The sequence below is a fragment of the Schistocerca piceifrons genome, chromosome 1 (genome assembly GCF_021461385.2).
Source record: "Schistocerca piceifrons isolate TAMUIC-IGC-003096 chromosome 1, iqSchPice1.1, whole genome shotgun sequence".
Classification (NCBI taxonomy): domain Eukaryota; kingdom Metazoa; phylum Arthropoda; class Insecta; order Orthoptera; family Acrididae; genus Schistocerca; species Schistocerca piceifrons.
This window is the reverse complement of record NC_060138.1, coordinates 795,856,282-795,880,900: the sequence shown is the minus strand read 5'-3', so window position 1 is coordinate 795,880,900 and position 24,619 is coordinate 795,856,282. Positions and strand designations below refer to the sequence as shown.

The 24,619-nt window shown below is 40.3% G+C and overlaps 1 protein-coding gene across 2 annotated transcripts in view; it reads right to left on the bottom strand.

Annotated features, from left to right (window-relative positions):
* The window catches only part of LOC124713568 (WD repeat-containing protein 11-like), a 202,574-nt gene that overhangs the window by 99,476 nt on the left and 78,479 nt on the right, over nt 1–24,619 (bottom strand). For both annotated transcript variants that reach the window (XM_047242957.1, XM_047242956.1), the window contains exons 8-10: nt 15,851–15,986; nt 12,682–12,816; nt 12,426–12,586 (exon numbers count right to left, since the gene is read on the bottom strand). In XM_047242957.1, coding sequence (XP_047098913.1) covers nt 12,426–12,586; nt 12,682–12,816; nt 15,851–15,986 — 432 coding nt within the window. The remainder of the gene's footprint in view (nt 1–12,425; nt 12,587–12,681; nt 12,817–15,850; nt 15,987–24,619) is intronic.

Sequence of the window (24,619 nt, the reverse complement as noted above, 5' to 3'; positions counted from 1 at the left end):
AGTATAAATTATGTTTTTTCTAAATCACTGACTTCTTTATGAAACTAGCATGATTTCTATCCTTCACAGTGCTATTCTGAAGATGGCCTACGACTAGATCAAAACCGGTCACTTTAAATAATAATCATCATGATCTAGAATGTTTTTCACTAATTTTATTTTAATATTTGTTTCAAATACAGATAAACAAATGGAAGAAATTTATACAGAACTTTCAAAAGTAGATCTGAAAATGAACTATAAAAAAGACTGAATGGTATACAGAGGGAACACTGTAAAGAAAATTCTACAAATGAACCAAGAGGTTACGAAGGTTAGGTTCATCCCTATGAAATCCCCAAACCACCATCCCTACCCTCTGGCTCCTACCCTTGTAACTGCCCCTGGTGTAAAACCTGCCCCATGCACCATTCCACCACCACCTACTCCAGTCCTGTAACCCAGAATGTGTACACGATTCAAGGCAGAGCCACATGTGAAAGCACCCATGTGATTTACCAACTGACCTGCCTACACTGTGAAGCTTTCTATGTGGGAATGACCAAAAACAAACTCTATCCTGTGCAAGCTTCTTCATCTCCCAGTACCTACTGCAGCCTACATCCTTCTGAATCTGTTTAGTGTATTCATCTCTTGGTCTCCCTCTATGATTTTTACACTCCACACTGCCCTCCAATACTAAATTGGTGATCCCTTGATGCCTCAGAACATGTCCTACCAAACAATCCCTTCTTCTAGTCAAGTTGTGCAACAAACTCCTCTTCTCCCCAATCCTATTCAGTACCTCCTCATTAGTTATGTGATCTACCCATCTGATCTTCAGCATTCTTCTGTAGCACCACATTTCGAAAGCTTCTATTCTCTTCTTGTCCAAACTATTTATCGTCCAAGTTTCACTTCCATACATGGCTACACTCCATACAAATACTATCAAAAACGACTTCCAGACACTTAAATCTATACTTGATGTTAACAAATTTCTCTTCTTCAGAAACATTTTCCTTGCCATTGCCAGTCTACATTTTATATCCTCTCTACTTCAACCATCATCAGTTATATTGCTCCCCAAATAGCAAAACTCCTTTACTACTTTAAGTGTCTCATTTCCTAATCTAACTCCCTCAGCATTGACTACATTCCATTATCCTCGTTTTGCTTTTGTTGATGTTCGTCTTATATCCTCCCTTCAAGACACTGTCCATTCCGTTCAACTGCTCTTCCAAGTCCTTTGCTGTCTCTGACAGAATTACAATGTCATCGGTGAACCTCAAAGTTTTTATTTTTTCTCCATGGATTTTAATACCCACTCCAAATTTTTCTTTTGTTTCCTTTACTGCTTGCTCAATATACAGATTGAATAACATCGGGGAGAGGCTACAACCCTTTCTTGCTCCCTTCAGAACCACTGCTTCCCTTTCATGTCCCTCGGCTCTTATAACTTCCATCTGGTTTCTGTACAAATTGTAAATAGCCTTTCGCTCCCTGTATTTTACCCCTGCCACCTTCAGAATTTGAAAGAGAGTATTCCAGTCAACATTGTCAAAAGCGTTCTCCAAGTCTAGAAATGCTAGAAACGTAGTTTTGATTTTTCTTAATCTAGGTTCTAAGATAAGTCGCAGGGTCAGTATTGCCTCACGTGTTCCCATATTTCAACGGAATCCAAACTGATCTTCCCTGAGGTCGGCTTCTACCAGTTTTTCCATTCGTCTGTAAAGAATTCGCATTAGTATTTTGCAGCCGTGACTTATTAAACTGATAGTTCGGTAATTTGCACATCTGTCAACGCCTGCTTTCTTTGGGATTGGAATTATTAAATTCTTCTTGAAGTCTGAGGGTATTTCGCCTGTCTTATACATTTTGCTCACCAGAGGGTAGAGTTTTGTCAGGACTGGTTCTCCCAAGGCTGTCAGTAGTTCTAATGGAATGTCATCTACTCCCGGGGCCTTGTTTGACTTAGGTCTTTCAGTGCTCTGTCACGCTCTTCATGCTATATTATCTCCCATTTCATCTTCATCTACATCCTCTTCCATTTCCATAATATTGTCCTCAAGTACATCATCCTTGTACAGACACTCTATATACTCCTTCCACCTTTCTGCTTTCCCTTCTTTGCTTAGAACTGGGTTTCCATCTGAGCTGTTGGTATTCATACAACTGGTTCTCTTTTCTCCAAAGGTCTCTTTAATTTTCCTGTAGGCTGTATCTATCTTACCCCTAGTGAGATACGCCTCTACATCCTTGTATTTTTCCTCTAGCCATGCCTGCTTAGCCATTTTGCACTTCCTGCCGATCTTATTTTTGAGACGTTGGTATTCCTTTTTGCCTGCTTCATTTACTGTATTTTTATATTTTCTCTTTTTATCAATTAAATTCAATATCTCTTCTGTCACCCAAGGAGTTCTACTAGCCCCCATCTTTTTACCTACTTCATCCTCTGCTGCCTTCATTATTTCATTCCTCAAAGCTACCCATTCTTCTTCTACTCTATTTCTTTCCCCCATTCCCGTCAATTGTTTCCTTATGCTCTCCCTGAAACTCTGTACAACCTCTGGTTTGGTCAGTTTGTCCAGGTCCCATCTCCTTAAATTCCCACCTTTTTGCAATTTCTTCAGTTTTAATCTACAGTTCATAACCAATAGATTGTGGTCAGAGTCCACATCTGCCCCTGGTTCCTAAATCTCTGTCTTACCATTATATAATCTATCTGAAACCTGTCTGTATCTCCAGGCTTCTTCCATGTATACAACCTTCTTTTATGATTCTTGAACCAAGTGTTAGTTATGATTAAGTTGTGCTCTGTTGAAGATCATAATTCATGGTGAAGAAATCTGGTGGAGGTATTTTGCCAGCAGTGGACGTCATATGGCTGTTGATGAATACTAATGCACTGTGTACTTTATATTTTGAGGCTTTTCTGAAGAACAAGTGTGTCTGTAGTTTGTCTTCTGCCGGACACAAGTAAGAATTAAATTGGATGCTGCCCATCCACAAGAAGATGCACATTACTTCTCAGAAAACAACATAAGATCTTGTATCTAATGGCTTAAGGGTAGAATAATAACAATAAACACCCAGAAGACACAAAGCAAAATTTCATAGCCCCATGAAGCAAAATGAGTGACTCTGTCACATGCAGACTGAGTTGGTGCACTCTCAAGGAGCAAAACCAATCTCTTTAACAGCTTCCCATAATGCTTCATCTTGACAGCCTCCTATAATGTCATCAAGAGATTTCAGTAGTACACTCCAGTGATGGTTTGCCACCCACGAGTATAATCTGCTAGCAATGCACAATGGTAGTCTCAAAAAACATGTGGCATCGCCTTGCCAGATGATGTTTCAGTCTTTGCCTTTTTTGGCAAAGCTGCATCCACATTTCCACTGCTTTCTTTGCTCTTTTGTCTTGATGTCGCAGTGATACACCCAGCACTCACCCGTAGTGATTAGACAATAGTAGAAGTCACATGGATTTGCCTAATACAGCTGCAGCAGTTCCACTACTACCTCAGTTCAGTAGGCTTTTTAAATGAGTGTTATCAGGAAACCAGTGGGTGGCAGCCTATGACATGTTCAAAATGTCATGTAAGATGTTAAAAAATGATCCATCATTGATTTTTCTGCTATTACCTCAATTGTGATTCACTGGTCTTTGAGCATGGGGGCTTTCACAAAGGATTGGTCTGCCACTTGATTCCTCATCATTCAGACTTGTTTCAACTCTTTCAGTGAGATGAAACAAGCCTGTGTCATGTGAGGGTGCACTGTTATCATACATTTCTACTAACTCAGAATGAATTTTTCCTGTGTTACTCTTCAAATGTTGGAAATGAATTACGACACGATACTTGACTTTATCAATGGGCTGCATTGTTTTGGTTTGGGTCCTCTTATGGCATGCTTCGGTACAGTGGCTACAGACATTTACCTCCAAACAAACAAAAAACTACATAACTTTACTTTTCTAGGCAATAGTTAAAGCTGTACAACCATCCCCTCGTATTCTGTTAAGGAAAACCATTGGAAGCTGTTGTTCCCTTGTGTGTTGCATATTGAAAACATAGTTCATTTTACTGTCATCTTGGTGTCTCTTCTCGCTTGTGCTGGGAATTTCTTTTACTGATCACAGCAAATCAACAATCTAATGGTCAGAAAAAATACGAGTATTAATAGTGCTGATCAAATTCTTTGTTCTATGTGACACTCATATTTTGTTTGACTATGTCCAACACATCGGTAAATCTCACAATCAACATCTTGTCAGCAGACTTCCCACCTTAAAGCTTGCATGGTATCTACTGCAGCCTTCCTTTAACATAACTAAGGGTTTCACCTGTGAACGGGTTGAATTCCCATTACCCCCATTTGGTGCATTCACATTAATGTTGCCCAAGACAGCAAGGTGAAAGGGCATTAGGTCTTCTGCAACTTTTTCAAAAATATAATAATAATAAAACGGACATAGTATCGTATGCAATGTGAATTTTGATGAGGTTACTTCTCATAATCTGAATCCATTTGATTTCTCAAAAGCTGAATGCATCTGTATTCAATATGCTTTTTAATATCCCAAAAAGTTATCATGTATTTCAACAATGAAATGTCTTGACACCCATCAGCAGAGGTCGTGGTTTTTTCACAAACTGTATAGTACAATATTCTACGTAGGCTACAAATGAATTTCAACACATCTTAGAAATCTAGCTACACACACTGTATAGTAGTTCTTCCCAATATTTGGTATATTTCTTGCATGTTCCCAACTGTTCAACAAGATACTGTTTTTATCGCAGTATCTTCAGAAATGCAGCAATGGCAGGAACGGCAACAACAACCACAATGTGATAACAATAACTATTATTATAAATCTTGTTAAATTGGTAATGAGATGGTAACCTGGAAGGTCTCCAGTTTGTGAATCTTCTGGCAGTAGGTATGTGATACTTTGTGCAAGGAAGTGAAATACCTTTCTTGACTTTCACTGGCATCATTCATTTGTTCTTTCAGCTTCTGATATAATTCACTGAAGTTTCAACAGAAATTCTTAGCTTTCTGGTCCTGATGATATCTACTTAGGCTAGGTCTTTAAACGTGAATTCATTCAACTTGAATGCCTATGGACATTTACCTTAAATTAATTCACATCACTTACTTACATTAAGCGCTATGAGTTGGAACAGCAGTGCATTTTATCAATTTTGGACCTACAATTGTATCCAGAGTTATTTTCAGCTAAGAATAATTTATTTTTATCATACATTTTTGTAAATATCATGTATAATATCATTTTGGTTAACAGCCAACACAAGAAATCACATGAAAGGATTTAGGTAGATGTTGTGGAAACCAGAGTACTTGAAGTTCAATCTACAAGTTCCGAAATATCACGCACAATTTTAAATGAAGCTATTTGTTACTAAATGTGCAATGCGTATATACATTTACATGATGTTCTGTACTGGTTTTCTCTGAAAGTATTCTCATTTCAAAAAGAAGGTAAGTGATTTCCTTTCTCCATCATTAGTACAGCTCAAATGGGGAACTGAGGACAAAACTGGCATTAACATCTTTCTGAATCCTTTAAAGAAGTTGAAATTATTCAAAAAAACAAACTCAAACAAAAAAATTTGTATTAAGAAAACTATAAAGGGCAAGTCAAAAAGGACTTTCAAGAAGTCTCTGAATCTCACACCAATGGAAAGAGCAAGCAGTGCTACTTCTCTAGGAAAACAGAGTTCAGCGCCCTCTGTCAACGTTGATTTAACCAGCCGCGCACCGTTGGTCGGCCCTAGTTTGGTCGCAGACTTGGAGAGCATCAGTACTGAGTAACATGAAGATGTTACTTAGCCTGCGTTCTGTGAGTAGTAATAAAGAGTAAAATACTTGTATGTAGGAGGCACAAGTAGCATAGGAATCAAATTAAGTTATGTTTATTTTATTTACAGAAATAAAGTTTTCTATTAATTAGAAAGTGTTTTGTTCAGATGATTTGGTAGTCCTGCCACCGGCCATCGCAACTTCCCACCTTTTACGTCCATAGCTATACTCTGCAAACCACTGTGAGGTGCACGGCAGAGGGTATGCCCCACTGTACCAGTTATTAGGGTTTCTTCCTATTCCATTCAAGTATGGAGTGCAGGAAGAATGATTGACTGTATCTGTGCGTGCAGTAATTATTCTAATTTTATATTCACAATCCCTATGTGAGTGACATATAGGAGGTTGTAGTACATTCCTAGAGTAATATTTAAAGCCGGTTCTTGAAAAACTTTGTTAATAGACTTTCTCAGGATAGTTTACGTCTATCTTTAAGAGTCTTCCAATTCAGCTCCTTCAATATCTTTGTGACACTCTCCTACGAACTAAACAAACCTGAAACCATTCTTGCTGTCCTCCTCTGAATATGTTCAACACATGAATTGGTCACATGAGTGATTTGTAAGAAATCTCCTTTGTTGATTAATTGCTTTTCCCCAGTATTCTACCAACATCTGCTTTACCCATGACTGAACCTATGTGATCATTCCATTCCATATCCCTACAAAGTGTTATAACCATGTATTTGTATGAGCTGGGTAATTCCATCAGTGACTCATTGATTTTATAGTCATAGGATACTACATTTTTTTGTTTTGTGAAGTGCAAAATTTTTCATATCTGAACATTTAAAACAAGTTGCCAATCTTCGCAACACTTTGAAATCTTATCAAGATGTGATTGAATATGTATGCAGCTTCTTTCAGATAGTACTTAATTACAGATAACTGAACCATCTGCAAATAGCCTGGTCATTAATGTACAACATGAACAGCAAGAGTCCCAACACATTCCCTGGTGCACAACCGAAGTTACTTCTACATCTGACAATGACTCTCCATCCAAGATAACATGTTGCATTCTTCCCTACATGTTGCATCCTCCCTATCAAAAAGTCCTCAACCCAGACACAAATTTCACTTGATACCCCATATGATCATACTTTTGACAATAAGCATAGGTGTGGTACTGAGTAAAATGCTTTCCAGAAATCGAGAAATACAGTGTCTAACTGACTGCCTTGATCCAAAGCTTTCAGTATGTAATGTGAGAAAAGTGCAAGTTGGGTTCCATATGATCGACATTTTCGAAATACATGCTGGTTGGCTTTGAGGAGATCATTCTGTTCAAGATATCTCATTATGTTTGAACTCAGAATATGTTCTACAATTCTACAACAAATCTGTCAAGGATATTAGACGGCAGTTTTGTGGATCACTTCTACTACCGTTCTTGCAGACAGGTGTGACCCATGCCTTTTTCCAAGAAATGGGCACAGTTTTTGTTTGTGGGACTTACAATAGATTACAGTTAGAAGAGGAGCTAACTCAGCCACAAATTCAGTATAGAATCTGACAAGGACTCCATCGGTCCATGGAGCTTCGTTCAACTTTAATGTTTTCAGCTGTTTCTTATTTCAATTGTTTTTTCAGTGGTACAAGAAGTAAATTAAGACAGTTCTCCTGGATTTTCCTTTTTAAAGGAACATTTGAAAATGGAGTTGAGCATTTCAGCTTTTGCTTCACTGCCCTCAATCACCAGGAACTGGACACTTACTTTGGTGCAATTAACAACCTTTACATATGACCAGAATTTCTTTGAGTTTTGAGAAATATCATTTGATAAGTTTCTGCTATGGTAGTCATTGAAGGCATCACACTTTACTCTCTTTCATTTCATAATATTCTGCTATGGTAGTCATTGAAGGCATCACACTTTGCTCTCTTGACAGCCAAATGTGTTTCATTCATTATCTTCATCTATAGCCCTACACTTTTCTTTTACATCAATTATGCAGCAATCTCTGGTTCTTTAGAAGTTTCTTTACAGTGACTGTATATCACAGAGGTTTCCTCCCATTATGAACTGTTCTGCTGGGTACATCCAGTGTGTGGTCAACTATTCTTTTAAATTTGAGCCAGAGTTCTTCTACATGCTCCTGACCTGTGCTGAAAATTTCAAGTTCCTGATTGAGATATGACACTACTGATTCTTTATCTAGTTTACTGAACATATACATCTTTCTGCTTGTTTTATTTGTCCTTTGTACTTTGGAAATCATTGTTACACAACCACATCATGGTCACCAACACCAGTTTCGACGTGGACATCCTCAAATAGGTCTGGTCTATTTGCTGCCATTAGATCAAATATATTTCCATCACAAAAGAGGTTCCTAGACATCTGCTCTAGGCAGTTTTCAGAGAAAGCATTTTGTAAAGTTTTACAGGATGTCTTATCGTGCCCACCATTAACAAAACTGTAATTTTTTCCAGTTAATTGTTGGATGATTCAAGTCTCCACTGATGATTTTTTCTCTAAAGTTTTCTGTTACATCATGAGATGAGTGTGATGGGTGATAGAAGGATCCAATTATCATTTTATGCCCATCATCAATACTGAAGAATCTTGCCCAAACAATCTCACATGCAGCTTCAATTTCTACCTCAGTGGATTTGAGTTTCTTGTCTACTGTGACAAATACACCACCTCCATTTCCAATTTGCCTACTCTTTCAATATACACTTAAATTTTCCTAAAAAACCTCACTGTTATCTATTTCAGGTTTCAACCAGCTTTCTGTGCCTAGTATTACGTGAGCTTCACTGCTTTTCAGGAGCTCTCCAAACTCGCATTTTGTTGCAAATCTGTTGGCAGTTTAGCATCAGGATTTTAATACTCTCACCTATGGGTGGCATTTCTTTTGGTCTTGTACCGATACTTCTGGGTTTCCTACAGCTATTGTTATCTTTGGAAGGAGGTTCTCTAAAAAAAAAAAAACCTTGTGTGCACCCCACACACAGTCGGCTACCTAAGTAGCAGCCTCTGATGTGCAATGCACACCTGACCCTTTAAGGGGGCCCCTACAGTTCTCAACCTCAGGGTACAAGTCCAGGAAGTCGTAGCCTAGCATGCAACAGAACTTTCGAAGTCTCTGGTTCAGTCCTTATACTCGACGGAGAACTGGGGACGATGCTGCAAATTGTGAGCTTCGTTGAAACTCCATGCGCAAAGCCGATCTTCTCAGCCTTCTCTGCCAGTCCCTGGAATGACCCAAGAGTGACCTCAAACCCGAGATGACAGGCATTGTTTGTTCCAATGTGCACCACTCTATGTAGCTGCTTGCACCCTGTTCTCTCAATGGCTTCTCTAATAGCCTCTCCAACATGTGAATGAGGCCCCCAAGCATACTTACTGAGTGCACCTGGTGACCTTTCCCATCCTTTGCTGCCATTTCCCAAAAGGGTACCATCATTACCCGTATGTCTGAACTATTGATGATTATTAGGCCCCTGCCGGCCGATGTGGCTGAGCGGTTCTAGGCGCTTCAGTCTGGAACCGCGCGACCGCTGCGGTCGCAGGTTCGAATCCTGCCTCGGGCATGGATGTGTGTGATGTCCTTAGGTTAGTTACGTTTAAGTAGTTCTAAGTTCTAGGGGACTGATGACCTCAGATGTTAAGTCCCATAGAGCTCAGAGCCATTCGAACCATTTTTTAATAGGCCCCTAACCTTTTCCGTTTATCTCCTCCTGACACTGGACAAAACAAGTTCCTCCAAAAAGAGGTGAAGTGAATTCCACTGGCTCAGTTTCAGTTAAAGACAGCACTTCAAACTTGTTGGTTAGGGGGACCTGTACAACACCCTGAGTTCCCCCTGCTCCCCGTCCATCCTGAAGAGAACACCTAGATCTACCACTGACACACCACTCATGGCCAAGTGGATGAGTAATAGCAGACATTGTACTTTCTGCAGAGGAGACAGGATCCACATGAGAGGATATACGTGAAGTACGTCTGGTACAGGTATCACAGGTACACTACTCTCAGGAGCTCTTCAAACACACCAATTCACAGCAGCTGCCAGTAATCTGACTGTAGTCAGGGCGATTTTCAGCTGCTTACAAATGTCAACCAATTCCTCCTATGTTCAAGAACAGCATTCACAGTGGGACTGCATTTTGGGTGGTGCAATGTATTTATAAGGCAGCGAACAAATAACTTTAAATTAAGCCCACTGATTATCTTTTAACCTGTTGAGCTAAAACGTTGCTAATTCCCTATAAGAATTGAAGCAAATACATAAAACGAGATTTTTTTTTTATTAATTCAACACAAAAACCTGGGGTAAAAACTACTACTTTCCTAAAACGTTTTGAGGTTAATTATAGTTCTAAGCAAAGTTGAAAACAGAATTAATTTATGATAAATGCAGATAATATGTTGGGCTACTCCTCTTTAAGGGAAACCTAGATGTAACATAATAAGTTAGAAAATCTGCTACAGTAACTAAATCACAAACAGTAATTTGCTACAAACTGCTCATAGATTATGCAAAGGACAATGGTAGCTTACAAAAATTCCTTTTATGTGTCATCACTGACAGCACAGTAGTCAAAACAACATCTGGTGACAAGGATTCCAGAAGCAATGACACCTTCATTCTACACCACTCCATCACAGCTCATCACTTATATTTCTCTCCTTCCTTTCAGAGGTGTGTTACTGCTAAATGGGTTCTTTTTTTGCAGAATAGCCACAACACTTTCATTAACTGTGTATATTTACTTTGTTGCAGTGCTCCTCTCATTAAAATGGCCTCTAACCCACCTCCTACGACACCAGTGCCTACACCACCAGCTGTTGCTGGCTTTGATCTAATGCACTTTATTCAGTTTCAGAAAAATCAAATGTCACAGTTGATGATGGCAGTCCAGCAGCTCATTAATGTACAAGCTGCTGCTGCATCAACCCCACAACAGCCAGCCACATCCATGGCACCACTTCCATGCATTCCATTGTTCCGAACTTTCAATCACCAGCAAGAGGAGTGGAACGAGTACTTAGCTCAGGTCAATGCTCATCACACTACATATCAAGTGCAAGGTACTGTGAAACTTCCTTATTTCTTATCAACGGATGACACTGGAGTTTACTGCCTCACTCAGCAGCTTGTTACAACTTCTTTTGACTGCGGAAAAAGCCAGAACAGACATACTATCAGTGAGTCACTGAACTTCAGGGTTTGACATGACAGTGTTGTTTTCAATGTAGCTGTGGACAGTACTATAGTGACACAATGACTGGTGATGCAATTACTTGCAATGTGCCAGACAGCAGGATTCGTGAACAAATTCACAAACATTCTGATTCTACTTTGAAACAAGTGTTACAAACTACTGAACATCAGGACACCATGGAAAACTTTTAGGTAACTCCTGTTTGCAGTGTAATGCAAAGTGGCAAACAGGAATGTCACACTGTATTATGATATAGTATTTTAAGTTTAATAATTTCTTTCCTACTTTACATATCTTGAAACTGAAGAAATAAATGTTTACATTATAAAACATTCGAAATATCTTTGAACAGTACCTCATTCCTATGCAGGTTGCAAACAAATTCTATTGACAAATTTTTTGTCAGTGATTAGGAATTTACTTAGAGATATGAAGACAGGGACATAACGTCCTCAGTCGTTTATTATAATTGATTAAATTCATCTCGCTACTGTGACTGTAGATATACACACAACAGGGTGTCATTTAGGCACAAATCACACATGAAAATTATCACTGAGAATAAATTTTAATTCCCCTCTTATTCCTTCAGTGTCAGGATCACCTTGGTATATTATTTGTGCAACAATAAGGCTGGATGTTATAATCTTGTATTCTGGCCAACTTGGTCAGCGGGTGTGATACTACTGGATTACTATTTCTGGGAGTCACGTGAAGAATCTAGATTAACACATTTGCATGGCTGCATTTGCTATGTTTGTTTCAGCAATTGCTGAAGTTTAATGCCGAAAGTGATAAACAAGCATGTAAGATAGTCCATGACCCATCACCATACAGTAGATTGTATTTCTGAAAGCCAACATTTAGACTACTTAACTTGATGAATATATAATTGGTTCCATCTGCCACAGTTCCAGAGTCACTACTGATCTAGCTTTGTAATAAACAACTAAAAAACACAAGTTCCTGGTATAAAATTACTCACCATGTTGTTCTAACAAACCCTGAAGATCATTAAATTCCAGTGCTACATTACAAACTGTAATGTTATTTCTCGTCATTGTAATAAGCTTCTGGCTATTATTGACAACATTTTGGAATCAGTTGGTATTACAATAATTTACCATGACATAAAGAAGAAAGAAGAAACTATACACTGTATCCATAGCTCAATACACTACAAAATCTGTGCTACCATAAATAAGAAAATTTGCACAGCTGTATTTAATAACAGGTTCTTGTTACTGTCAAAGAAAATTTGCTGGAATTGATTTTTCCCATTTTATTCTAACACATATTGTTCAAACAATATTGTTTCATAATATGCACTTCAAAGTAGACTCATAATTCAGTAGTAAATGGATAGAAACATACATTTAAAAGAGGCCCAACAAGTTCCTCTAGTGTCTCCTGACGAGGAGAGAGTTTGGATCTTTTCATTTGTTCTCCTGGGCTGGTATTCAATGGAAATGCAATTTCTCCTGCAGCTACTTGCATTTCCAGTAACACCACTTTGCCAGTGCTGATGAACAGTGCTTAGAAAAACCAAAATATATTTATTATGTGACAGAAAGGGAAAACAAATGTTTAGAGTGGCAAAAAAATATACTCCAATCTGCTATCAACTTACCAACTCTTCTTTCACAAACTGGGCTTATCGCCATACCAAGAATTTTTGATCCTTTCGAATGCCTTATGACTTCACTTTGACAACGCTGTTCATAAAACATTTCTAAGAATGGATCAGACGCCAAAGCTCCAGTATCTGAAATAAATAACATTTTTCAATATAATAACACTGGCATGTTGCTTGATGAATTTAACAGCAATAATTATAGTGATACAGTATCAGCTTAAATATGTAATGGAAGCAAGCACAATGAAATACTGTGTGAGTGCAATACTCAGCAAAGTGGGAAACTACGCTATAGTCAGGCATGTAGAAATCTGAACTTCATGCTTAACTCCTTCAAGCACAGATATTTTACACAGTACAGGTAGCAGTGTAAACATTTTTCATATTCTGATGTGCTTGTATTCTAACAGAAGAATACTATTCCTTGCAAACATACTTAAAGCACTGGTTTTCAGATAAATGTCCTCAGAGAATTTTCAACATCTGTAGTTTAATAAATAACCTAGAGAGAGGGAGTCTTTTTCTTGAGTGATCAACAGTAAAGTTCAGTTTTTAATTCATTTAGTAACACATTGTGTTCTATTATGAAGGAAGGTCTGCCACGAGGAGTGGCCGTGCGGTTTGAGGCGTCATGTCACGGACTGCGCGGCCCCTCCTGCCGGAGGTTCGAGTCCTCCCTCGTGTGTGTGTGTGTGTGTGTGTGTGTGTGTGTGTTTTGTCCTTAGCAAAAGTTAGTTTAAGTAGTCTGTAAGACTAGGGACCAATGACCTAAGCAGTTTGGTCCTTTAGGAATTCACACACATTTGAACATTTTGAAGGAAGGTCTTCAGGGATGGAGAACAAGTCAAATTACCCATCACAACACACTGCTCCCATTACTTTTACTAAGAATCAATTACAACTAGTTCTAATCCACTCACGTTGATAATTGTGAGAATTACTTACACATACATACACATCAAGTGTGTCTTAAAAGCTGCCGTGTGCATTACTCTACTGTTTCAACAGGTATTTGCCACTTCTTTTTACAGTGTTTGATGGTGTCAGCCTAAACAAAAACTGATCATCACATGTTTCACACACTGATCAGCATTAATGGAAAACATCAGTTTATTTTGCATTACAATCAAAATTATTTTTAAGGAAATTTACCTACACATTCAATGGCTCAATCCCAAATTAGTCCAGTGTGATATTCAGTTTAAAGCTTTTTATTAACAGGGCCAGTAAAACACAAAGAATAAACAGTGCTCCAGCAGTATTACATACATCCCCCTCAGCACCAGCTGCCACACAAGTCAGTCTGACAAAAGTCTTGAATATGATAACTGTAGCATGCTGTATTAGTAATGTGGCTATGTGGCTTGCTTTTGATAGCTCAATAACAATAGAACTCTGAAGTTTGTTAAACATTCGTTCACTATGTCTCCCTTGTCCCGATTGCCCTTTCTAGTGTGGGAGTCCTCGTCACACTGCTTATATGCTACCAACACACAATGGCACTACTCAGCTGCTGCTGGAATGCTGGTTATGCTCCTCATTGTGCTGACTGTTAATACTTACTGTTAAACTGTATATGGAACTAGCTTACTTTAGGGTCACTCTACTGAATGGACACACAAAATTCCAGGCTCTCCTAAAAGTTGCCACACAAATTTTCTCTGCTGTTTTGGCAGACATTTCAGATTTAATGTAATGCCCAGTATCAATAGAAAAAGATGGTTTCTTCCTTGTTACAGTGGTCCATAATTAATCTAGTGTAATATTCAGTTCAGCTTATGTCCTCTAGCAGCTGGAGTACAGGTGCATTTTGTGATCCCTTTTGCTACATACTGTTAAACCAAATATCACACTAGATTAATGTGGGGCCACTCTACTGAATTAGCCCATAATGTTGCACATTAAAAACCATTTTGTTTGAAACAAAAACAGGCTACTGTGTTCTGTTGGCAATGGCTGTCACATACAGCCCTTGCTGATAAATATTTGTTTGTGCTTTCTTTCTCCCTACACATACACTAGTAAAGTTAAAGCTATTTAATGTGAAAATAAATGCTCAGCATAATTTATGTCCCTGAATGCAAATATTCTGATACATTATGCGAGTGATCAAGAAGGTACTCTTTTACTTTAGTTTTGAATACGTGGTGATTCCTAATGTCCTACCAGATATCTGACAGCAGTCTGTTACGCTATTTGTACCATAGGCTATTTGTACGATGTATAATAATGATTATAGAATCCTCTAGGGTTTCCATCCGGGTGGCTGTGTTGAAATTTCGCAACATTTTGATGAGTGTCACACTTGTTGAAACATCATTGAATTTTAAGGTAGCCGCCTGGAGCAAAGCACAAGAAGATTTCATCAGCAGTATATGCCAGGAAAGTCCACATTCACATACAATAATTATGTGGAATTAATCATCTTACAGTCTATTTAATGTGATTTGTATTAAAAGACGGCTGCATGTCAACTGATTATAGGTTAGTAACTATGGCAATGAAATATACTTAGTTTAATAATATAAATACATAGAGAAGTTTTTTGCACTATTTTGATAACTGCGTCTACAATGGCGCAGTTCCCCAACTAAACATAAACATATTATGGATATTCCAACAACAGTACATATTGTTTAACTCTCAATATGAGAGTTAAACAAGAATTGGCAAAAAAGGGATCATATAGTGAATGTAGTTGACAGTAATGAGCTACAATATTGCAAATATCAAGACACAAGAGAAATGGAAAAAGAGCCAAAGACAAGCTGATGCATGACCCATGCTCAGGTGTCTCAAATGCTAGAGCATTTTCCTTACATTGCACTTGAGTTTTAGTTGAGTATATAATTTTAACTAAAATGTTTGCAGCAAAACTTCCCTTTTCCTCATAGTTCAACAGACAACAGAACATGGATGGAGGAAGAAACATACAATGAGAGTATGAGGAAACACACACTATTGGAGAAAGTGAGATTGGAGGCATTGGGCAGATGGAGTACATTTCAAAAAAAGCCTCTGGAAGTTCAGTAATCTGTGTTACAGTCTGATAGTGTAACGGTCAACATATGTTAGGTTTGTCCAGCCTTTATGTCTTCATCTGTCACCAAATTCATTCATGAAAACAAAAGGTATCATTGTTTGTAACATTCACCGCACTCACCAATGCTGCTAATGCTACCAGGAGCAGCATCCAGTGGAGATGCAGCACACGAGACTTGACGGCGTCTAAATTTCACGCTGACGCTTCCAGATTCATGCAGACAATATAGTATATCTCTCTGACGAGCTGATATAACCTGGGAGCCAGCAAGTATCATTTGCATCATTTTATCACAATGCCATAAAATTCAATTCATTCTTCTAATAATAGCAAATGTAAAACAATAAATAAAATAAATATAAAACAGCATAAGACAAAAAAGCATGATAGACGTACACAGAATATTGTTAGAGGCTTTCACTAAAATGTCTCATTAAAAAAATATCTAGTGTCTTTGGGGCAACACACTGTACACAGAAGAAAACAAGGAAACATCAGGTAATGAACAGATGCTTTTAAAAATGGCTAGCCCAGTTTCTTTAATCCAATTATTCTATGTCACTGAAGAAAATATACGAGAAGTGAAAACAAAATGTGTAGAGAACCAGAGAAAATAACAGATGTGTGAAGTATTAAATGACTAACAAATAGCAAAGTGAGTGAATGCTGCAGGAAGAAAAAGATTGAGTTACAGATTCAGTCTCTGCACAAAGTGAGATTAAATAAAAAACTTTGGTATGAACCTCATTCAGAGGACTGGAGAAAAAAAGAGAAGAATCAAATCTGCCCCCCACCCTTCATCTGCCCCCTATACAGATGCCAATTTATACAATAATTACACTTACCAGCACATGATGCTCTTTTCAGCTGGTAATTCACACTGAAAAAATTTCAAGATTTCAATGTGTTACACAACACAAAGCAGCACTAGTGGCGCAATGATAAGCAGAAAGTCTAATTTTAAAGATGGGCTTAGATTTTACACTGTTGAAAACATGTATGGCACGGCCAGTCTAAATGTGATGAAAAATATTGACTACAACATGCAGCATAATGTTGGAATACAATATCACACACTTTCTGAAACTACTTTAACATTTTTAAACAATGGAAAATACAGGATGGAATGTAACAATATTATGAGAAGGAAAGTTGCTACTCATCATATAGCGGCGATGCCGAGTCGCAGATAGGCACAACATAAAGGCTCTCACATATATAGACACACACACACACACACACACACACACACACACACACACACACACACACACAAAACTGCAGTCTCAGGCAACTGAAACCACACAGCCCTGGCAGTGTGGTTTCAGTTGCCCGAGACTGCTGTTGTGTTTTGTTGTACCTGTCTGCAACTAAGCATCTCCGCAATATGGAGAGTAGCAACTTTCCTTCTCATAATATTATTTTAACATTTTGTCACTGCACTTCTTATACTGAAAGGCAAACTCATTCATAATTAGACCCGCATGTATACGACATAAATAGTCCAATATCAGAATGATACACTCTACCAACAAGCCTCTCATACCGCTTATAAAATGAACATCAACACTGATATTTCTTTCCATTGGCCATTCAATATGAGGTTATAAAATTATTTCTTACAAGAGAAATGCCAAAACAAATGGTGTGAACACTGTGCCTCAAGCAAGTAAATTACTTTGTCCATGGCAATTGGGGGAAAAAATGTGGTATGCACTGATTTTAAGCTCCTAAATAATCAATAATGTCTAAGCTAACATTTTAATTTCTTTAAAGTGGCCACATTTTCAGTCAACACTTACAGAAATAAAATAAATATTAAGAAAATAGAGTACCCTTCATTTCAAGGGTGAAGCACGGTTTCCTAATAGTTATTCATTTATCAGTGTTGTTAGGATTTGCAGAAATTATGTATGTGTACCCATACACTTAAATGCAAAACAAGATACTTTTAACTGACATAAATGTGGGCTGCATCTTATAAAATGCAGTATGCAATGTGTGATGAAACTAAATTCACATTTAATCATTTTAACAACATGTGGATTATAATTGGCCAAGAAAATAAATGAAGTCTTCAAACATTACACACTATGTGATCAAAAGTTTCCAGACAGCACACAGAATGTATTGCACATGACATTAGGATATGCATCCAAGGGAATCCAAGTGGATTATAATTGGTCAAGAAAATAAATGAAGTCTTCAAACATTACACACTATGTGACCAAAAGTTTCCAGACAGCACACTGAATGTATTGCACATGACATTAGGATATGCATTCAAGGGAATCCAAGTGCAGAGAAAATGTGTAACACACAAAAAATAAGAAATTCTTATGTTTACTGAGTGCTAATCTCTCAACAATTGATACAAGCACATAAAACTGAATAATATCAGCATTCTAGCTTTTAAAACCAAGTTCATTCTTCAAGGAACGAAAGAGTAAATAGTTGGGGGGAGGGCGGCTTTGAGACATGTAGATGTAGAACTGCTGTGTTCGGATGCAGGCTGAGTTGGCATCCCTTGGCTCCCAGCTTCAGGCAATGTTGGCTTCGGTCACACAGCTTGAGGCTGTTGCCAACGGGCATCACTGTGGGGGTCTGGATGGGGGTTTGTCGGGGACGGCCAGCTCGTCCCACGCATCCCCCGATCGGACTACGACTGTGGTTGCCCGGGATACTGCCCGCAATGAGGCTGATCCCTCAGCTGTGGTAGAGTGAGAGGTCGTCTCAAGGTGTGGCAGGGGGCGAAAGACATTCCGGAGGGCTGAACGGAAGGCCTCTCCAAATTGTCTGATGAACCGGTTTCAGGCTCTGTCTCAGGCTGATACTGATCTTCGGCCTGACAAGGCTGCTTGTCCTGTTCCAGAGGTTGCCCCTCAGTCTGCAAGATCCAGGCGGTCGCAGAGGGTGGACTTACTGGTAGTTGGGAGCTCCAACGTTGGGCGCGTAATGGGGCCCCTTAGGGATATGGCAGCAAGAGAGGGGAAGAAAACCAATGTGCGCCCCGTGTGCATACCGGGGAGAGCCATTCCAGATGTGGAAAGGGTCCTTCCGGATGCCATGAAGGGTACAGGGTGCACACATCTGCAGGTGGTCGCTCATGTCGGCACCAATAACGTGTGTCGCTATGGATCGGAGGAAATCCTCTCTGGCTTCTGGCGGCTATCTGATTTGGTGAAGACTGCCAGTCTCGCTAACGGGATGAAAGCAGAGCTCACCATCTGCAGCATCGTCGACAGGACTGACTGCAGACCTTTGGTACAGAGCCGAGTGGAGGGTCTGAATCAGAGGTTGAGACAGTTCTGCAACGGTGTGGGCTGCAGATTCCTCTACTTGTGCCATAGGGTGGTGGGGTTTCGGGTTCCGCTGGATAGGTCAGGAGTCCACTACATGCAACAAGCGGCTACACGGGTAGCAGGGGTTGTGTGGTGTGGGCTGGGCGGTTTTTTAGATTAGATGGCCTTGGGCAAGTACAGAAAGGGCAACAGCCTCAACGGGTGTGGGGCAAAGTCAGGACATGTGGGGACCAAGCAGCAATCAGTATTGTAATTGTAAACTGTCGAAGTTGCATTGGTAAAGTACCGGAACTTCAAGCGGTGATAGAAAGCACCGAAGCTGAAATCGATATAGGTACAGAAAGCTGGCTGAAGCCAGAGATAAATTCTGCCGAAATTTTTACAAAGGTACAGATGGTGTTTAGAAAGGACAGATTGCATGCAACCGGTGGTAGCGTGTTTGTCGCTGTTAGTAGTAGTTTATCCTGTAGTGAAGTAGAAGTGGATAGTTCCTGTGAATTATTATGGGTGGAGGTTACACTCAACAACCGAGCTAGGTTAATAATTGGCTCCTTTTACCGACCTCCCGACTCAGCAGCATTAGTGGCAGAACAACTGAGAGAAAATTTGGAATACATTTCACATAAATTTTCTCAGCATGTTATAGTCTTAGGTGGAGATTTCAATTTACCAGATATAGACTGGGACACTCAGATGTTTAGGACGGGTGGTAGGGACAGAGCATCGAGTGACATTATACTGAGTGCACTATCCGAAAATTACCTCAAGCAATTAAACAGAGAACCGACTCGTGGAGATAACATCTTGGACCTACTGATAACAAACAGACCCGAACTTTTCGACTCTGTATGTGCAGAACAGGGAATCAGTGATCATAAGGCCGTTGCAGCATCCCTGAATATGGAAGTTAATAGGAATATAAAAAAAGGGAGGAAGGTTTATCTGTTTAGCAAGAGTAATAGAAGGCAGATTTCAGACTACCTAACAGATCAAAACAAAAATTTCTGTTCCGACACTGACAATGTTGAGTGTTTATGGAAAAAGGTCAAGGCAATCGTAAAATGCGTTTTAGAAAGGTACGTGCCGAGTAAAACTGTGAGGGACGGGAAAAACCCACCGTGGTACAACAACAAAGTTAGGAAACTACTGCGAAAGCAAAGAGATCTTCACTCCAAGTTTAAACACAGCCAAAACCTCTCAGACAAACAGAAGCTAAACGATGTCAAAGTTAGCGTAAGGAGGGCTATGCGAGAAGCGTTCAGTGAATTCGAAAGTAAAATTCTATCTACCGACTTGACAGAAAATCCTAGGAAGTTCTGGTCTTATGTTAAATCAGTAAGTGGCTCGAAACAGCATATCCAGACACTCCGGGATGATGATGGCATTGAAACAGAGGATGACACGCGTTAAGCTGAAATACTAAACACCTTTTTCCAAAGCTGTTTCACAGGGGAAGACCGCACTGCAGTTCCTTCTCTAAATCCTCGCACAAACGAAATAAGTGTCCAAGGAATAGAAAAGCAACTGCAATCATTCAACAGAGGAAAGTCCACTGGACCTGACGGGATACCAATTCGATTCTACACAGAGTACGCGAAACAACTTGCCCCCCTTCTAACAGCCGTGTACCTCAAGTCTCTAGAGGAACTGAAGGTTCCAAATGATTGGAAAAGAGCACAGGGACTACCCAGTCTTCAAGAAGGGTCTTCGAGCAGATGCGCAAAACTATAGACCTATATATCTGATGTCGATCTGTTGTAGAATTTTAGAACATGTTTTTTGCTCGAGTATCATGTCGTTTTTGGAAACCCAGAATCTACTCTGTAAGAATCAACATGGATTCCGGAAACAGTCTTGACTTCCGGAAGGCGTTCGATACAGTTCCGCACTGTCGCCTGATAAACAAAGTAAGAGACTATGGAATATCAGACCAGCTGTGTGGCTGGATTGAAGAGTTTTTAGCAAACAGAACACAGTATGTTGTTATCAATGGACAGATGTCTACAGACGTTAAAGTAACCTCTGGCGTGCCACAGGGGGGTGTTATGGGACCGTTGCTTTTCACAATATTTATAAATGACCTGGTAGATAGTGTCGGAAGTTCCATGGGGCTTTTCGCGGATGATGCTGCAGTATACAGAGAAGTTGCAGCATTAGAAAATTGTAGCGAAATGCAGGAAGATCTGCAGCGGATAGGCAGGGAGTGGCAACTGACCCTTAACATAGACAAATGTAATGTATTGCGAATACACATAGAAAGAAGGATCCTTTATTGTATGATTATATGATAGCGGAACAAACACTGGTAGCAGTTACTTCTGTAAAATATCTGGGAGTATGCGTGCGGGACGATTTGAAGTGGAATGATCATATAAAATTAATTGTTGGTAAGGCAGGTATCAGGTTGAGATTCATTGGGAGAGTCCTTAGAAAATGTAGTCCATCAACAAAGGAGGTGGCTTACAAAACACTCGTTCGACCTATACTTGAGTATTGCTCATCAGTGTGGGATCCGTACCAGATCGGGTTGACGCAGGAGATAGAGAAGATCCAAAGAAGAGCGGCACGTTTCGTCACAGGGTTATTTGGTAATTGTGATAGCGTTACGGAGATGTTTAACAAACTCAAGTGGCAGACTCTGCAAGAGAGGCGCTCTGCATCGCGGTGTAGCTTGCTCGCCAGGTTTCGAGAGGGTGCGTTTCTGGATGAGGTATCGAATATATTGCTTCCCCCTACTTATACCTCCCGAGGAGATCACGAATGTAAAATTAGAGAGATTAGAGCGCGCACGGAGGCTTTCACACAGTCGTTCTTCCCGCAAACCATACGTGACTGGAACAGGAGAGGGAGGTAATGACAGTGGCACATAAAGTGCCCTCTGCCACACACCGTTGGGTGGCTTGCGGAGTATAAATGTAGAAAAAAAGAGGTATCTATCTCATATGAGGGGGACGCAAGGCAAAGAGGAAGAAAGACCATGGAAAAAAAAAATACAATCTGGGCTCCACAAGTTCAGCAATTCACCAGAAAAATTTTAAAGGTGCTCTACACACTTGTTGTGAGGTGAAAATTTAGGAAAATACAAAATTCAATCAATGTGCTGATAAGCCGAAATTAATTGACAGTACAAAAACACACCAGACATCTTCACAAGTTTTTGCACAAGACTTCTATCGCAATTCAGCTACAGAAGCCAGAATCAGAATAATGCTCCAAAGAGGCACTGACACAATTTTGCTGTAGTGCTGCTACTAGAGACCACTGACCATGCAAACAAATACATGACACTGAGTTGAATGATACAAGCAATATCACCATTTCTCTGTAAAGTCATAAAAGATCACAGTACATGGTGTGACACTCACAGTCTTGTGTGGGCATGGCAGATGTCTGAAAAAGTGTCTTTTATAGAACCAACACCAGAGCAGTATGACATGTTGACCATGGCCGTAAAAAGATGTTCCAAAATATCTGTCCCTCATGGCTGTCGAAGATCTTACATCCCTGGTTTCACATCACATCAGGCAGCCTTATTTACAGAATATAGCACCTTATTTAGAGACACACTTTCAGTGAAACAACTATAGAAACAAAAAAATCCATTTCTTCTATAAGAGAATCAAAAAGTGAAAAATGGATTAAAACAACAGAAAACCTGGGTCTGAAAAAAGACAATCATAAGCCCTGAAGACTTCTGTGATGCCTCGGCAATGATCCGACTAAGACCACTACATACCAAAACATCACCCACTAAGCAAATGGAACACAAACTACTAACTGAGCAAATCAAGCACTATGGACTAGCAACAAAGGAATGGATTCTCCAACTCTTCAATAAATGTGTTGACAGATGTCAAATTCCAAAGATATGGCTGAAGAGCTGATAATTGCTATACTGAAACCGGGTAAAGAAGGAAATAGTCCAAAGAATTTTAAACCAATCGCACTACTGTGTTGCCTTTAATAACTGCTAGAGAGAATGATTTTAAACTGTCTCTCACATGTTATTGATCCCTTGCTTATACCTCAGCATGCTGGATTCCACCCTTCAAAAAGCTGCACAGGACAATTACTCAGTCTTACACAGTTCATATAAGATGGATTTGAAGCCCGTACGGTGACAGAAGAGGTATTTGCGGACTTTTTAGCAGCATATGACACTGTCAACCACCAAATATTATTAGACAAGGTCTACAACCTAACCAAGGATTTCAGCCTCACCAGGCTCATCACCAATCTTCTGCAGAACCAGTGGTTCTTCATTGACCTCCAAGGACAGTGCAGCTGATGGAGGCTACAGAAAAATGACCCTCCTAAGAGAAGTGTGTTGGCTTCAGTTCTGTTAAATATACACTAATGACCAACCCATAGTCCCATAGCTTCTTGCACACTGATGACCTCACCCTGCAATCCAAAGCACAACTTCAGTTCAATGGAAATTACCCTAAATATTGCTCTTTAAGATCTATCAAAATATTACATAATAAACCAACCTAAACCAAACCCATCAAAGACACAAGTGTGTGCTTTCCATCTGAGAAATAGGGAAACCATCCACAAGTTAGAGATAGAATGGTCAGCGTTCAAATTAGAACACTGTGACACTCCAAAATATCTACACTCCTGGAAATGGAAAAAAGAACACATTGACACCGGTGTGTCAGACCCACCATATTTGCTCCGGACACTGCGAGAGGGCTGTACAACCAATGATCACACGCACGGCACAGCGGACACGCCAGGAACCGCGGTGTTGGCCGTCGAATGGCGCTAGCTGCACAGCATTTGTGCACCGCCGCCGTCAGTGTCAGCCAGTTTGCCGTGGCATACGGAGCTCCATCGCAGTCTTTAACACTGGTAGCATGCCGCGACAGCGTGGACGTGAACCGTATGTGCAGTTGACGGACTTTGAGCGAGGGCGTATAGTGGGCATGCGGGAGGCCGGGTGGACGTACCGCCGAATTGCTCAACACGTGGGGCGTGAGGTCTCCACAGTACATCGATGTTGTCGCCAGTGGTCAGCGGAAGGTGCACGTGCCCGTCGACCTGGGACCGGACCGCAGCGACGCACGGATGCACGCCAAGACCGTAGGATCCTACGCAGTGCCGTAGGGGACCGCACCGCCACTTCCCAGCAAATTAGGGACACTGTTGCTCCTGGGGTATCGGCGAGGACCATTCGCAACCGTCTCCATGAAGCTGGGCTACGGTCCCGCACACCGTTAGGCCGTCTTCCGCTCACGCCCCAACATCGTGCAGCCCGCCTCCAGTGGTGTCGCGACAGGCGTGAATGGAGGGACGAATGGAGACGTGTCGTCTTCAGCGATGAGAGTCGCTTCTGCCTTGGTGCCAATGATGGTCGTATGCGTGTTTGGCGCCGTGCAGGTGAGCGCCACAATCAGGACTGCATACGACCGAGGCACACAGGGCCAACACCCGGCATCATGGTGTGGGGAGCGATCTCCTACACTGGCCGTACACCACTGGTGATCGTCGAGGGGACACTGAATAGTGCACGGTACATCCAAACCGTCATCGAACCCATCGTTCTACCATTCCTAGACCGGCAAGGGAACTTGCTGTTCCA